This window comes from Nesoenas mayeri (assembly GCF_963082525.1).
Source record: "Nesoenas mayeri genome assembly, chromosome: 16".
NCBI lineage: Eukaryota > Metazoa > Chordata > Aves > Columbiformes > Columbidae > Nesoenas > Nesoenas mayeri.
In genome coordinates, this window is record NC_137562.1 from 8,602,990 (window position 1) to 8,620,428 (window position 17,439).

The 17,439-nt window shown below is 46.9% G+C and overlaps 1 protein-coding gene across 1 annotated transcript in view; it reads left to right on the top strand.

Moving 5' to 3' along the window:
* Positions 1-876: 876 nt before the first annotated feature.
* The window catches only part of NTSR1 (neurotensin receptor 1), a gene marked incomplete at both ends in the record, with an annotated part of 49,328 nt that continues 32,765 nt past the window's right edge, over positions 877-17,439 (top strand). The window contains one exon of the mRNA XM_080354799.1: positions 877-1,545. Coding sequence (XP_080210925.1) covers positions 877-1,545 — 669 coding nt within the window. The remainder of the gene's footprint in view (positions 1,546-17,439) is intronic.

Consider the following 17,439-nt stretch of genomic DNA (forward strand, 5'->3'; position numbering starts at 1 on the left):
ACTGATGGGGACAAAAACAAAGCAGCTCGCTGCTGTCACTGCTGTGCTGTGGTGCTGAGGGTGCCCCAGGCAGATCAGGGCAGAAGGCGGCATTTTAGGTGTTTTCCCCCTCCATCAAATGCATTTCTCTTAATAGCAGCAGGTGAGTGGGTATTTGGGGGCATATGGGTGTCCAAGGGTGATGGAACATCCTTGGTGCCTCTCCTTTCCCCAGGGGAGAGAGGAAGGTGGGAGCGGTAGTAATGCTCGGACCCCCTCACCAGCCCCCTCAGCCCTCAGCTTAGACCCGTGCCTCTGCCTGACTTTGCAAGGCTTGGAGAAGGGGAGTGGTGGCGGGGTCTCAACGCGGAGGGAGCTCAGCAGCACAGCCCGGACCGCGTTCCCTTCCACCACACACATCCCGGCTCCGGTTTAAGCACCGGAGTGGGGCTGCAAAACCTCATTTCGGCGACGGGGAGAGTAGAAAGGGGGGCCAGGGGAAGGCAGAGCCGGGGCCGGCGTGGGGTGCGAGGTCACCGGCGGTGCGGGGACTCCCAGGGTAGGTGTGCGAGGCGTGTATGTATGTGTGTGTGTATGTGTGTGTGAGTGTGAGTGTGAGTGTGTGTGTGTGCGCGCGTAGGGAGGCTCCTGCCCTGCCGGGGCACATTTGGGCTCCCCGAAGCTGCAGGGAGGAGAGAGCTGGAGCTGCGGGCTGCTCACAGCCGAGGCTGCTCCGCCGGGGAGGGGGGTGGTTCTCTGTGTGTGTGTGTGTCTCACACGCACACGCTCGGCAGCCCGGGAGCCGGAGGCGCCTCCTCCCCGCCGCATTAAAACGAGCCAAGTTTCCCCGCCGCGGGCAGTGGCACGTCGGGTCCGAGCGGTGCTGCGGCCCCGGGGATGCACCTGAACGCTACGGCCCCGGCCGTGCCGGGCGGGCCCCCCCACCTCCACCCCGCCGGCTATGCCAACGCCTCCAACCGCTCCGACCTGCTTCCCAAAGCGCCCGACGAGGAGGACCTGGACGTCAATACCGACATTTACTCCAAAGTGATGGTGACCGTCATCTACTTGGCTCTTTTCTTGGTGGGCACCGTGGGTAACTCCATCACGGCGTACACGCTGGTGCGCAAGAAGTCGCTGCAGAACCTGCAAAGCACCGTGCACTACCACCTGGCCAGCCTCGCCTTCTCCGACCTCCTCATCTTCCTCCTCTGCATGCCCATCGAGCTCTACAACTTCATCTGGGTTCATCACCCCTGGGCTTTCGGGGGGGCCGTCTGCAAGGGCTACTACTTCCTCCGGGACGCCTGCACCTACGCCACGGCGCTCAACATCGCCAGCCTCAGCGTGGAGCGCTACATGGCCATCTGCCACCCCTTCAAAGCCAAGAGCATCATGTCCCGGAGCCGCACCAAGAAGTTCATCAGCTGCATCTGGATCGCCTCCTTCCTCCTCGCCATCCCCATGATCTTCACCATGGGGGAAATCTACGGCAAGGACCAGGATCCCGACTCCCTCATCTGTACCACCATCGTGGACGCCTCCACGCTGAAGACGGTCATCCAGGTGAGGATCCCGGCGGCCGGGGCTCCCGGAGCAACCGGGAGCGGGCAGCCGCCTCCTTCCGCGGGCTCGGATTGTCAAACTTTGCGGAGACGGGCGAGCAGGAGAGGGAGGTTGCGAGGAGGGCAGCGGCTGGGGAAGGGGGCTGTTCCGGGCAGCCCCAACGCGGGGGACCGGCCCGGGGTGCGAGACTTGAGGGGGGTTCTGGGCTCCGCTTGCTGTGCCCCACCGCGCCCCCGCTCCTGCTGGGCTGAGACCCCTCACCGGAGTAAATCCTGCCCAGTCGTTAACGCAGCCCGGGGCCGGTGCGGGCCCCCCGGGACTCCCCCCCGGTGCCCGGACCCGGGGCTGTCCCGGAGCGGGATTCCCATGTGCAGCCATCTCGGGCTGGGGATACTCGGGTCCTCCCCAAATGTGACAGTTCGTGGCCAGAAAAGCCACAAATCTCCACCCTTTCTCTGCATTTTCTGTATCTCATTCCTTCTGCTGGAAAGGGGCCAGCAAGATCAAAGGAAATAAAACCATTTCTCCTCCTCTCTCAGTTACTTTGCTTGGTCCAGAGCCCATTTCCTCTGTGCAGTTCCAGATTCTTATATCGGAAAGTTTGGGGAACAAGGTGCAGTATAGGCATCCAAAAAGAAACGGCATCTTCAAAGCCAGAGGCTGGTATTTTTGCTCTTTTGGGGAAATCATAGCTGGTTTAACTAACAAACCCCTTCTGACTTCCAAAGGCTTTGCTGGTCTCCATACATTGCTTAATCTAACACACCCATGCGTGGAAAGGATTTCAGCATCAACACTTGCTGTGCTCCAGTGCTCTGAGGGTTTAAGGCATTTGTTTACTGGAGCATTAGGCTTGAAAAATGCAAGAGACATGGAAGGAGAGACAGAAAGAGCAAGACACCACCCTCCCTTTGCTGCCAGGTTCACATGCGATAGCTTCTCAGTCTTTTATTTGGAACATGAATTTCAGGTGGGTTTAATCAGCAGCCAATTACAATTTAAAGCTGCATGTGTATTAAAGCCTTTGAGATGTTCCCACAGTTAAACAGAGGGAACTTAAATGGGAGCAAATCAGAATAATTTCTCCCACTAAAAGAGGGTGAGGGTACACGCAGTTTGGTTTAAGCCCAGATACTGTAGATGTTTAGACATGTTTCTCTAAGTTTCCCCGTAGACTGCTCCAGTAAACAAAAATCCACCCCACGCAGAAGCAGTGGATTCCCTCTGTATTTTGTCTCAATGGAGAAATACAGTCCCCACCATCTCAAGAGGCTGATACTGAACTTTCCTCTTGAGATGGTGGGGGCTGTATTTCTCCTGTAGATGCTTTGTAGGCTTTTGTCAGTGGCATCCCAGCGTACTTAACCCAAATTCCATACTCTCTGAGGAGGTGTGAGCCATCCGAGTTGAGAACAATGTGGCTGAAAAACATTATTTCCAGTCATCTTCCTCTTAGGACTAAACTGATGCTCATTGTTGCCATGATAGAGCTAAAACCAGAGAATTATTTCCTAGCCATGTCTTTGGAGATTACCTTTTAAGCAATTCTCAATGTATTTTGTAGTCTTGCTATTATTCAGGCTATACCTTACCCTGATACCCAAGTAAGAAGTAGGAAGGCATGAATACACAGTATGCGAAGTTCACCTGTGGGCTTTTCCTCACGCATTTTATTTTATTTGTGAATTAATTTAAAAGTAAAAAGGGAAGAGGCAGCTGTTGGAGGAAAGAAAGAAAGAAAGAAAAATATAAAAGGCAAAACTGCAGACCCACCACTGTGCTGTTCCTTCTCAGGGGATCTGGCTACAGAAGTAGATTTGCTAGAATAGGAAGGTTGTTCCAGCTTCTCCCCGTTCCTGTGAGTGCAGGGAAGCGGCGCACGATGTGATGCTGGGCCCTGGGCTGGGGAAGGCTCAGGGTGAATAAGCAAAGCAGCTGCAAGTCGGGTTGTAAGTGCATTAGTGAACCACTGCACAGCATGTGAGCGGATGTTCTCACATGGTAAGCTGTGCAGAAGTTTAAAAAAAAGACAAATAATGGAAGATGTGTGAAAGAAAGGGCAGTGGTGATGTGGAGAGTGACACACAAAGGTCAGAAACCTGGAGCCTTGGTCCTTCACTGATTTAGAGCAGGGCTGTGCATCTCTGCATTCATTTTATGTCTTCAAATTAAGTAGAGCAATAATGCACTTGCTCAAGCTGACAAATCACTTGTAATAGATCACACAACATATTTCACTCCTCTTCCTGTTTGGCACACTGTCTAAAGCAAATTGGGATTTTTTTGGAAGCCATTAGTTCTCCAAGAGTTTTTTTTTGTTGACTGACTGAAAGCCAGTCCCAGAACAGAGCAATTGTAACCATTTATAGCCTCAGAGCCCAGTGTGAGCTGTGATTCTGCTGGGATCATGGCAAGAGAACGTTCTCCCCTGGACTCGAACAAGCTTCCCAGGATGAATATTTGAGTGTATTAATTTAATATCTCTGCGTTTGCTTTGAATATTTGTTTTAACAGGCATTTCTGAGTGAAAGCAGACTGTGTGAACAACCAGATTTCCTTATAAGAAGAAAAAGTATCTATTCAAACAGCAGTCAGCATATTCAACTCTTGCTCATGTTACTTAACTTGTACCACTTAAGCTCCACAGCAACCGTAAGAGCTAATTACTGATATTCTTCTAGTAATTACAGATTGCTCAGCACAGAGCACACTGACAAGCAGGAAGAGCAGTAAGTGAGATGTTCTGCAGGTTGTCACCACAATCCGCAATGCTGGGCACTGCCAATCTCACCTTGTGCCATTGGGATGTGAGCTCTGTGTGGCCTCTGGTACTTAGTTCTTTACAAAGTGCTGTTTCCCAGCTTGGTTTATCTCTAACCCTGCAGCTGCTAAATCAGCCTGTGAATCTGGTTTATTATGTATTCTTCATTGCTCAGCTTGCCTGTTACTTCTGTCAGTCAGGGACGTCTGGTTTGAATATTGGCATCAGCATGGGATCTGGTAACAGGAATAATTTTCATGTATAATCCATTACGGCCACATTATTTAGGTCTAGTTAACACTTTAGCTGGCAGACATCCTCTAAAACACACCACAGCCAGTTTCAGAGTTTTTTCCACATAAATTAAGCACCTCGTAAAGCCATCCCCATACAAATAAATTCGTGTTTTCATGCCACTTCAGCTGGAGGAGGTTTTAGAAGTTACTCCTTGTGGCAATAACAGATAAGAGAGTTCTGAGGCGTAATGAGATGTTTCCCTGTTCACTGGTGGGTTGGTACCTGTGGCTTTGGCTACTTCCCAGCCCTGCTGTTGACTCGGGGATCAGCTCCCCCAAAACAAGAGCTGTCTGAGTGTCCCATCCCACCACATGCAGCCCCGCATGCCATCAGCATCGTGCACTCTCAGCCCCATTTTTCAAATTGCTGCTTCCTTTATTACATTCAAGCTTTTTTTTTAAGAATTCTTTAGTGGAACTGGGGAAAGAGGGGAAATTGAAAGAAATACCGACAATGTTGGTGCACCATCATTTCCAGCACATACAGACAGGCAGCTCCTTGACCTAAAATCCCAGGATTTTAACTGAGCTTGGATTGGGAACGTGTGTAAGGGAAGACTGGGTCACGGAGGAGAGAGCAATGTGTTGTCCCACTGGCACTGCATGGTCTACATTTGAGTGGCTCTGCTGCAAAATGTCCCCTAAGTTATGGCAAGTGCCTGGGTAGAGTCTGACACACACTCTTGTTTTATTTGCACAGGCAGCTGGTATGAACCCATTTATTAAAACACATGGCAGTAGGCCCTGTGCCTCCAGAAACTGTCACAGCTCCATCAGCTCTAAGTTGTTCATTTGATAGGGCAGCTTTTAGGGAAGGACATTGGGAACTTCTCTGGACCTCTGGGTTTGGATTTTGAGCTGTTTTGTGGCAGTTCTGCTTTGCACCAGCCCACCCTGGAGTGGCTGCACCTCTCCTACCCCTCTGGATCCCTTGTTTATCATGTTTTATGAAATCTGCTCATAGTTCAGATGATTTGTTGAGTAAATAACTCTTCACATGAAAGAACTGCTTGCCCTAGGAGGTTCTCTACTTTATTTCTTCGTACACTTCTTGCAGAGCTTTCAAAAGAATGTGCCAAAGAGCCTCAGGTCTGAAGGGGATGGGAAGGAAGGACCGGGTGTTGGAACTGGAAGACATGAGATGCGGTCTGGCCTCTCGACATCCATTACCAAAAACTCTACACACTTTTCCAAGGACGTCTATTCAATTTCCATTTGTTTGAGAGTCCCACAAAGTTATTAATTCCATGCACGATGTTGCAAACAGTCCCTTACACTTTCCTCCGGTGAAGAGCACCTCAGCGGGCTGCCCCGATGGCACTCTGTCGGTGCTGTGGAAGGCAGAGCTCTGTCTGACAGCAGATCTGTGGTGCCATGTGAATAAACATGAAAAGCATCTCTCCCTAGTACATGCAAATAGCAACCCATAAAAACAAATGGCTGAATTTTCTGCAGGTTTGCTGGCAAATCATATCTAGGATTAGTCAATGGCTTCAGTTCAGGAATCCTGCATTTATCCTGATTTTGAGTAGAGGAATTGAAGTTGGTTTCTTTTCCTCAGGTCACAGCCAAATTCCTGCTATGGCTTTTAATAGCAGTACTGTTTTAAATCACTTGCTACAGCTCTGTGGTCTGATAATCTCACCCTTTGGGCCTGGCTGATAAAACTATTTTGGCTACACACACAGGATCTCTGCCCACCAGAGAAGCCCATGCCTGGGTACCACTAACCTCTCCTGCAGCACAACAAATTGCCACCTTTGTGACAGGACTGTGTCCCTTCTGGTCACGGTGCTGCCAGACCCTTGGGTAGGCAAGAAAATGAAGATATTGGTGCTTAAATGTGTCTGGATCTGTCTCCACAGCAATGCAGAGAGACCCTCACCCCAGTGAGGATGCCCTTCTGCGGTGATGTGAGCATCTCTAAAAACTGCCTTTTTTCCACATGCTACACAGGGAACGCAGGGCTTTAATTCAGCATATTCACATCAGCCCAGTTTGCCTAATCCCAGCCCGTTTACACTGTAGTCTGTCTTGCAGCTACATCTAAATTAAATAGGCTCTTGTGTTCATTGCTTTACATAACCACTTGGCCTGCTGTGTTTTGTCAGTTCTTACATAATTTCTTCCTTTTTTTTTTTTCTTTCCCCCCTCCCCAGTTGATTTTAATTCACTTGATTTCTTTTACCCTCCCCCTTCCCGAGATGTCAGCTGGAGGGGTAATAAAAGGACCAGGAAATGTGGCTGATCAATTTAGCTCTTAGATTTTCCTCTTAACAGCAGTTTGTACACGCAGAAGAGATGAAGGTAATAGTGGTTCCTCTTTCCATAGACAGAAAAAAAATAATCAGCTGTCTTTAATCTTCTTCCAGATCATTTAAAACAGCTATTTAATTGTCTTCTCCCTGCCTCCCCCTCCTTCCCCTTAAAGGCTTTTCCCATCATCTCTGTGCAGCATCTGCTTGAGACTCACAGATGGCACTTTCTCCTCCTGACGTTTGGAAACGCTTCTGTGTCCTGCCCGAGGCTCCCGGGATGGGCAGCCACCTAAAGAGTGGCAGGACATGCCTTGGAGGACAAGGGACAGAACAACTGCTCTTGTGTGAGCCCCAGCATGGAAAGGGACCTCAGCAAGACATGGCACCACACGCTGCTCCTCTACCTGGTTACTGACACCAAGCACCCACGGTGTCCCCTGCCAAGGCTGGGCTCAATAGCTCCATTCTGCAATTTTGTGTGAGGGCGTGATCACTTGAGAAGGATTTTTTTTTCATCCTTTAAATGAAACTCTCAGGGGAGAGGGCCAGGTAACTCATCGTGCTCCAATAACATCAGCCCCCACATTTTGCTTCCCGTGGATGCCTTTTTTCTATCCAATTTCAAAGCATCTTGGGTGTGGGATTAAAAAGAAAAGCTGATGATAAATCAGTTGAGCTGATGAGTTATTCAGGAAACACGTGCTTGGGGCTGGCTTAGAAAAGATGATGGTGATGGAGTACTAACCCTGTCTGGGTAGCAGAAATTTCTGAGCTACTGGTTCATTCCCAGTATTTTCCTGCATCAGTCACTAAGTTTTCCATGGATGGGAGGGAAATAGCGCTGAGACAATTTTATATCCTTATACCGAAAGCATCTGTGCCTGGAGGCCCATCCTCCTCCTCCTCCCTCCCTGGGGTACAAGGAGCCATCACCGCTGCTCCTGCCAGGCAGAGGATGCTGTGGGATGGGGCTGTATCTCCCTAGGAGCACTATTCTTGTCCTTGGCCTTTGGAGAAGTGTGTTTGGAGGAGCTGGTCACCCACAGGTGGTTTGAGCATGTGGGATTTGCTTCTTGTCTCCCATGGCTTTTTCACTTCAATAGTTCTCAATGCAGAAAGTGCACTGCTGTGCACAACTTCATGGAGGTTCTTTTTCTCTTAGAGGGAGAAAAAATAAAATGAACAAGGTCTTTTTAACTGAACTTTTTTTTTGAGAAAGTTCAATGAGGTGTCTTTGATGCTTTTAAGTTCTCAGGGACTAGAGACAATTGTCAGCTGAAGACAGAATCAGAGATGAGATTTTCCTAATGGAAATGGAAAAAAAAAAGGAAAAAATGTAAACTTTCACAAGGTCTTCAGTATCTGAGAGGGGTTGGAAAAGCATCTTCTTTATGCAAAGTGCTCATGGAAAAGCTGGGAGTACCTCTAAACTATAAAGCCACATGCAGAGCAAAAAGCATATTCAGTACAGTAAATCAGAGAGGCACTGGAGTGACAGCTGAGCCAGGGGACGTGCCCTGGTTTGGTGGCATTGCTCGCAGTCCCTCCCTGCCCACCCGCTCCCTCCGTGATTTATACCCAGCCCATGGATTTACATTTCCCCAGATGCTGAACCCTGTGCAGTAAATCTTCCTTTATAAAACTTCCCAGGTTTCTCTTTGCCAAACAAATTCCTAAATATATAAAAGGGGAACAGGCAGCCTAGACAGGACTGGATGTATTGCCTGATTTCAGCATTTTCCATTCTCTCTGAAAATGCCTTCTGGTACTTTCCTGCCAATTATTACCCCCTCTAGATAATAAAGAATAAATTTAGGGCCACTGCTTTTACAGCCAACTTGCACTCTTGAAGTAAATGATTTACTTTGCTTCAAGAGGTCTGTTCCTCCTCCAGAGGAAAAGAAGAAGTTTAGCAAACACTCCTTAGCACAGGGAGCCCCAAGAGATTCTTGGGATCCTGGGAGATGAGAACCTTCATTTCAGGGACTTGGGGTGGATCTGATTTATCCTTTCCGTGCCTTCTCGCTTGCTGAATGACGCCAGGAGAGATCACACCTCAGTGCAACACTTTGGATGTGCCAAGAAGCCCTGCACTGCCTGTGTTTGGAACTGTCATATGTTAAAATATTAGAAGTGGTCCAGGTGCTGTTTCCTTTGGGGCCAATGAAAACCTACTGTCCCTTTGCCCACCCGCTGCCTCTGCTCTGCTGCTCAAGGCTTTGCACAGTTTCTGGCAGCAGGAGGAGCAATCTCATCCCTGAACCATCTCATTTTCATCCTTTCACCTTGAATAAAGGGGTCTACTGACTTATCAGCTTCACCCAGACCTGTGGAGCAAAGATCTGCTGCGTATCAGCTGTGAAAGCTGTGCTGCAGGATGGCATTTAGCTCAGCAGGCCCCTATATTTGATCAGGACTACAAGCAGCTAATTAATACAGTCATTGCAATACTACATCCTATTAATTGTAACATAATCAAGACCAAGTGCTGAGCCAAATAAATGTGGTCTCAATACTTGGCAGGACTGTCATATTATTTTGTTCCCTTGGAGAACTTGTTTAATAAGTCCATGACCATTTGAGTATTTTCAATACCAAATTAACCAGCTTTTTCTTCCTATTCTATGATTTTTTCTAAACCATCTGATAAAAATGCAACTCACTCAGCCTCTGGGAAAGTTTAGCTGATTGCTCATATCACTCTATTGATTTCTCCTGCAAAGATCTTACATTTTATCCTCACAGGGACAATTTATACATTTTAATATACTTGTTTCATTCAAAAAAAGAAACTCACAGGATTTAATTTCCCTCCCCAAAGCCCATGTTTTGTTTTTTATCACTGTCAGTCATGGGCTTATGATATTGTCATACTTGTTTGTTCCTTAACTCCAGGTATGTGAAGTGTGATGAAGCACTGTAGGAGAGGAAATAAAGGTTCAGTCTAATAAATAGATATTAGACCTCAAGATAAAACAATAGGGTGATGTGAACTCCCCAAACTCTGAACAGACTGCAGTCACAAACCCAAGGGACAAACTCTGACAAAACAAAACTACTGTTATCCAAATAAATGGGATGTTTAAAAGGGGCCAGGGTGGTAATAATAACAAAAGACAAAGAGGCCGTAGGTCCCAGCACCCAGCTGCCCAAGCTCAGCTCCCAACCACAACCTACCCTGTCCGCCTGCTCCCCCTGCTCCTCCCAAATCCCATCAGGTCCTGTCATGGCTTCCCACGATCTTGCCCTGTTTCACCAAGATTTCAGCTGGGTACAATCCCTCAGCAACCAGCTCTTTGAATTCCCACTCTCGAGGGTGGCTCCGAGGAGTATTTCAGGTTACAAACATTGGTTGGGCTTTAGGATGGAGTAGCTGAGCTGAGTCAGACGGAGCTGCTCTGCTCTTTTATAAGAACAGGCATCTGGTTCACAAGTGATACTAATGCCAGGGGTCCTCTAGGAAAAGAGAAAGAAAATGAATCCTGGCAGGAGCTGTTTATTTCAGGAATGAGATGCCAGGTGCATTGCTCCTTGCTAGCTCTGTCTCTTCCAGCAAATGAGGTCTCCCACCCCATCACTCTCTGACTCTCCTGGATTCCTCAAAAATGTGTTAAGAGATGTGATCTGCAGGGAATTGCTGTATCGCAGGGGGACAATGCAGGTCATCAACTTTCATCAATGCTTCTTTTTTCGTCCTTCCTCTCCATTTTATTAACAGAGACATTTCAGAAAAGACTACCACATATACAGGGATGTTACAGTCAGAAATAAAGCTACGTTGTGTCTTCATTACTTTGAAACAAGTGTGTTTGAGAAAAAGAAAATTGCAGGGTGTACTCTAGAGGTTTTCTGTTATCATGTAGTGTTGTGCTCAATTCCATCCCTTAAATATTGCCCAGGCAGAAGTGGCTTTTAAAGGCTCTTAGGGGCTATTCCCCTCATTATAAGGTTACATCTCCTTGCTCTTGCACAAAACAGGTTCAAATGATGCTTCTGTTTCCTGCTTGGAAGGTTGCTGTTTTCTTCCCTGTGAAATAATGGAAAACTTCGTTAAACTCAGCAACTATTTAGGGAAAAAAAGTAATTGACTCAGTTTCAATTAAAACAAACAAAAAAAAAACCCTAAAGCAATAAAAACCCCACTGGCAGCCTATAAAAAGTAGAAGCAAAGAAAAGGGCAGAAACAGGGCAAGAAATGACAGTTTTATATACCTCCTGCTGAGTGGTAATAGAAGAGGCCCTTGTGCCTGCAAAACAAAGCTGGTTTTCTGTTAAAGCAACTATTGACTCAAACTCCACAAGTGCAGCTGTAGCTTTGCACAGAATCTGTACGCCAGCAAACAGACCGATGGCCTCGCATCTGCTCGCCCCGCTCAGCCGTGCCTCTGCCTCCCAGCCAAATTCAGCCCATGCCAGGAGAACCTTCAAATTCAGCCAAAGAAAAAAAAAAAAGGTGCTTTTTCAAGACAAGGAGCTGGTTTAGGTGATTTGCATGACTTTTCCCAGTTTGATGTGGCTGTGATGGGTGGCTTTTGCTGAGGCTGTGTCCAGCAGGGTGCAATCCCTGATTTTCCATGCGGATTTGCACTAACGCCTTTCCTGAGCCACCCTCATGACAATGGAGAGCAGCTTGTTTATAAAGCTGTGCATATCGATCCAGCTGTAGGGATTATTTTGACTTGTGGCCTGTGGGTGCTGTTGAGAAAAAACTGAAGCGCAGCTGAAAATCTTCTGGGCATTAATTTCTTTTCAGCAACGAGCCTCTTTTCTCTCTTGGATGCTGGTCCACACCCCCGTGCCTTATGCTAAAGGCAAATCTTAATAATTAGCAGATTTCCCTCTATTTCTGTCCTACAAATCTCACATACAAGCACGTTTGCAAAACCTGCTTGTGCTATGTTGATCCAGTGCACCGACCGAGCGGAGACTCCTCTCCAGACCCAGCATCCCCATAGAGCAATGCTGCTCTTCTGCCAAGAGCTGACCCGTGTCTGGGTCCTTTCAGGTCAGTGTCTCGGCAGTGAGGAAAGCACTCAGGTGGAGAATGGGTCTTTCTGCCTGGCTGCTTTCACTTATAAACAGACACTGGTCCCAAACACGGGGTTGTTGTCGCAGTGGGGAGAAGCTGGTTTTGTTCCTCGGAGCTGGGTGAGTGTTGTGTCCAGTTCTGGGCTCCTCAGTTTAAGAAGGATACAGAATTACTGGAGGGAGTTCAGCAGAGGGCTACAAAGATGCTGGGGTGTCTGGAGCATCTTTCTTATGGGAGGGAGCTGGGGCTGTTCTGCCTGGAGAAGGTGAGAGGGGATCTTCTTTATGCTTCTAAATATCTCAAGGGTGGGTGTCAAGAGGATGGACCACACACTTTTCAGTAGCACTCAGCGACAGGATGAAGGGTAACAGATGCAGACTGAAGCACAGGAGGTTCCATCTAATCACAAGAAGAAACTTCTTCACTTTGAGGGTGCCAGAGCTCTGAAACAGGCTGCCCAGAACAGGTATGGAGTCTCCTTCTCTGGAGACGTTCAAACCCACCTGGAAATGACTCTGTGCAATCTGCTCTGGTGAACCTGTTTTAGCAGGTGAGTTGGGCTGGGGGATCTCCAGAGGTCCCTTCCAACACCAACTATTCTGTGATTCCCTGAATCAACAGGAGATTCTTGAGAATTGCCCAAGAATTGGGTTGGCAATCAAAGATCTCTTCACTGGTGGTGAAGGGCTGTGCCCAGTGTCCCAGGAGGCTGATGGGGAAAAAATCCTTCATCCTTCCTGGGAATTAACCTGATGAAAATTGTTACCAGCAAACATCAAGGAAGAAGCCATGAAAAATGACTTTGCAGGCTGCGACAGTGGTTGTTTTGATAGGTTTCATACCTTGGTTCTCTATTCCATTGAAGCTTTGCTGGAGATAAGCAATCTCACAGAAAACAAGGCTTTTGTGTCCAGTCACAAAGAATGAATTGTAAAGACTGCTGAGGAAAGCAGAGTTATTATCCAGGGAGACAAGAAATTCAGCTGAACATAAGCATGGCTTTTTCATTTATAATTCTAGCTATGATTTGTCAGAAAACTGGCTCCTGCCAAGCTGATTGGGCTGGAAATGGGGCAAATCGACAACAAAATTTGCACTAGTCACCCCTAAGAAACCAGCTTGTTCCAGGACTTACTTACAAAATGCTCCCAGGTTTGCCTTCTGCTCACAACATAGCATTCAACAAAAATTTCACTTTCTTTAGGAGCATATGGTTAAGGCAGTAACATCAGGATGAGGCGAGGCTGCTGCCCTGCCAGCCTCTCCCAGATGTTGGGCAAAGTTTTGTGTTTAAATTGTTTTAAAGTGAACAAGATAAGTTTGCCTGGAGCACCAGCATCAATCCCATAGCAAAAGCAGACATTAAATAAACAGAGATTTCTCTGTTATTAGCACTGTTTAGATAACTTTGAAATGCTTATTATTCAAAAGAGATGAATTACACAACTATTTTGCCTCTTTTTGGCTCAAGAAGGAATCAGTGAATTTCATTTTTCAGAGCAGAACATTTGTGCTTTTTTACTATGATTCAGGGAACGGTTTTGTACTTTGAAACCGATGCACGGATGACTCATGGTGACACATTTTATGTTGGCAACGGGCCTGGTCTCAGAAACCTCGATGCACCGTGTGGTCTGGGCAGTGCCTCTCCAAAATTCGGGCTTGCAGCTGTGGTGACCCTGGGGGACCAGCTGCAAAGGGATTCAACCCTAGACCACACCAGAGTGTGAGTTAGCATCAGAGCTGACCAGGGCAGACTTTCATGACCTTTTCTAGTTAGAATGCATCCTCATGTTTGTGAAAAGCTTCATGGGTCACTTCCAGATTTTCCTTTCTTTTTTACTTTTCTTCCTACTTTTTTTTTTTCCACCCAGCTTCACACCTGCAATAACTTCATTGCTCAGCCTTGAGCAGTGATGAGGGTGCCCATCTGGGACTTAGGGATCCCCCTGGCTCCCATGTGATTTTCTCTTCATTAGTAGCCTGCAAACGAGACAGTGAAGGGACCACATGAAGGCAAACCCAAAAGTGAGGTGAAGCAATCCTACAGAACAACATAGCCAGGCATTTCCTGGGATGTGCATGAAGGAGCAGAGCCTGCGAGATGCACCAGCTTATTGGAACAGGCTGTCCAGGGATGGAGTCAACATCCCTGGAGGTATTTAAAAGGCATTTAGTTGAGGTTCTTAGGGACATGGTTTAGTGCTAGAGTTAGGTTGTATTTGGGCTTGATGATCCTGCGGGTTTCTTCCAACCAAAATGATTCTATGATTCTATGATCTCGGAGCTGTGGGTACCAACTGCTGCTCTCTCTCTTCTTCTCCGTTCCATGAGCTGCATCTGCAATGTGTCCCAGCTCCTCTTTGCATCCTCGTGGCTCCACTTCAGGCCGTGTTCCTGCAGATTTGCATCGCAGTTTATGTCCTGTAACACTTTGTGGGCATCCTCTGTTTTGGAGCTGTGGTTTGTTTGTTTATTTGTTTGTTTGTTTTTTAATGCAGGCCAGATAACGTGTTAGGAAGGGCGGAAGCACGGGCTGAGTCTGGTCCCCAAATCTGTCCTTGCTGCAGTGAGAGGAAAGTCACTTCGCACCCGAGTTGTCCCTGGTTTCTATCACCATAAGTGAGAAGAGACTTAGTGGTGCAAAAAATGTTTTGGAAACTGTGCTGTTTAACTCTCCCTTTAGTGTGTTATCTATCAAAGTAATTACATGTGGCTCAGGAACCTCCAACTGCTGCAAAGATATCATTCTCCTGTAGCTTTTCTATTTCCATCTGATTAAAATGTTATTGTTTCATTCACGTTAGTTTGCATTTTAAATAAGGAGATAGGGACAGAGTGGCTAATTGGTAGCTTATTCTCTTCATGGGTAAAGATAAGCATTAATCACCCTGTCATACTCGTGTTTTCTCTTTCTTTATGAATCTCAGACATCAAATTGCAAATAAAGGGGAGAAAGAGCCTGGGTCTCGATGACACTTGGTTTGCTTTCTCCATTGGGTCTCAGGGAGGGACGGTGAGATGCCCTTGCTGGCTGCTGGGACAGTCACTGGCTCCATATGAGCTGCATTTTGAGAAACAAGGGAACTTTCACCCCAAAACAAAGCTCTGCTTTGGAATTTCATGAGTTTCCATCTCCTGATGCCTTTAATTTTCACTACACATTTTTCCACTACCAGATACCTGCCTCTTCAGTATGTCAAGACAGCAGAGGGAGGAAAGAGAGACTGGGTGTGTGTACAAACACCTCTATTAGAAACATAATCTGAAATAATCCTCACCATAAACAATGCAGTGTGGCTCAGCAGCCCCTCATATGCCATGATTTGCCCCTAAAACAGCTGTCGTGCAGCAGGCACACATCCACACCGCCCCAGGAGGCTCAGCAGCCTTGGGCTCCATCATCCCTCCCCACTCTCGGGACACGAAGCACATCAGCCGTGGCAGAGATGATCAATGGAGATCACACTAAATGGGAGCAGAGACTCAACACAGCTGGGTTTTGAGGTGGGGAACTAGAATCTGATCATGTAAAGTCTCCCCTGCTCCAGGTGATTCTGTAGCCCTGAAGCACATGTAGGGTATTTTTAGCAAACCTAAGTTTACAGAAGGTCACAGAGAAGTAGAGCATCAGCATCTGGGAGACCTGTCATTCTGCTTCCAGTCTAGCAGGACTAACACATTGACTTATTTATGAGAGCAGTCAGCTCCCTTCTCTCTGTGTGTAACAATCTGCTTTACCTCTCCCAGCACAGAGAAGTAATTTTATTGTCAACAATTCCGTGTCCTTAACAAAACCTTAAAGCAAGTTAAGCAAGATTTGAGGGAAATGGAAATGTTCCCAGATATTTATTTGTTTTTCATTCATTCCAAAATATCTCAGTCTTTCACTGTCTAAACCAACAAACAACAATCCCTGCTCTCACCAAAAGGAGAGGGAGGAAATCATTTTTCAAAACATGAAGACTGCTGGATAAACCCTTGGCCCCAGAAATTCCCAGGGGCTGTGCAAGCCTTTGGGTATTAATGCCATGCTCATTTCTGTTCATTTTCTGCTGGTTTGGATCTAGCTCCATCTTCAAAGTTGGAAGAGGGAGTAGTAGCATCCCCCCGACACCATAAATTCCCAGTTAGCTTTTGTTCCATATCTTCTGAGCTGCACCAACAGCCCTTCCTTGCAGGAGTAAAAGTACCTCGGTGCACAGCAAACTCTAAGCAATTCATTAAAACTTGCAAGGCAACATCCAAATACTTTGCGGCCAGTTGGAGAAGCCTAATCTATTAGCTGGAAAATATCCATGTCAAGAATGACTAATCTCAGCACAGATGATACTTGGAAAATGAAGATATATGATGCTCTCTGCAGAAAAAGAACCATCAAAATGGCAAGAGTTGCTCAACAAGCATGAAGAGCGAGTGTGCAAGCCATGACAGCACTGTTTGGCTTATTTATGTCATTGTGTATTGATGCATTTGGGAGAGGACACAGGGAGAAGTGGCCATGGGCACATTGCAGGCTCCCACCTGCATCCTCCAATCCTGCAGGATTTTCCCTGGAGCTGTGATTGTAGCAGCTCCAAATATCTTATTCCAGGCCTAAAACAAGAGCTGGCGTGGCCAAGAATGAAAAATCTGAAGCAATAGGGAGGGGAAGCTGAAGAAGAAGCTAAGGAGAGAAGAAATGAGGGCTGCCCATGTGCTGCTATTGCAGACTGTGACCCCCAGAACTGGGTGATTGCTGCCCAGTGCTGAGCTCTATCCTGAGCTGATATGGGCACTGTATTTGTTTGATTTCATTGATCAGATTGTGATGGTACATCAAACAATGTTTGCCATGAGTATGAACAGTCAAGAGCTGGTTAATCAGGTTGCGGTAGTTAGGACTGTCAACCATCGAGATGGGCTTGGCTGAAAAGATGGAGGCTCTAAGCTAAAATGCCCTTGTGCTTCATCAATATAATAATTTTCATGAAAAAATGCCAGTTCTTATTAAATAATTGCCTGTCATAATTGTCTCTAAAGCTGCCATTACCAAGGAGTCAGCTGTCACTTGCACAGATGTGCTCCTGGAGATCCTTCTGCCTAATTCTAATGAAAAGGCCCAGCAGGGTGTTTCTACAAGATAGAGAGATAGCCCTGGGGCGCAGAGCAGGGTGATAAGTCTCTGCCCTGCCTTTCCTCAGATGTTGGTGTGGTCTCTCCAGGCTGCAGTGGCAGGAGAAGCTGATCCAATCTACTGTTCTTATTCATTCTTTAGTGCTGGTCACAGGAAAACTGGGGTTGAAGACTGTGGAGATGCATCTGCCTATGGCAAGAGCTGCATTTCTGCATCCAGCGGCTCGTGGGCTGGAGCCGCTATTTCTTCTTCATCCTTTCTTTCCCCTGGAAAAGTTCCTTCTGCACTTGGGAGAACAATGGGTTTTGTGGCTTTGTAGAGAAATAATTCATTTTCAAAGGAAAAAATACATTTGGGTCAAACAAAGAAGAATTAATTAAGAAATTTATCAGGGATGAGAGGAACAGAGCAATTAATTTGGGGTTGACCTACAG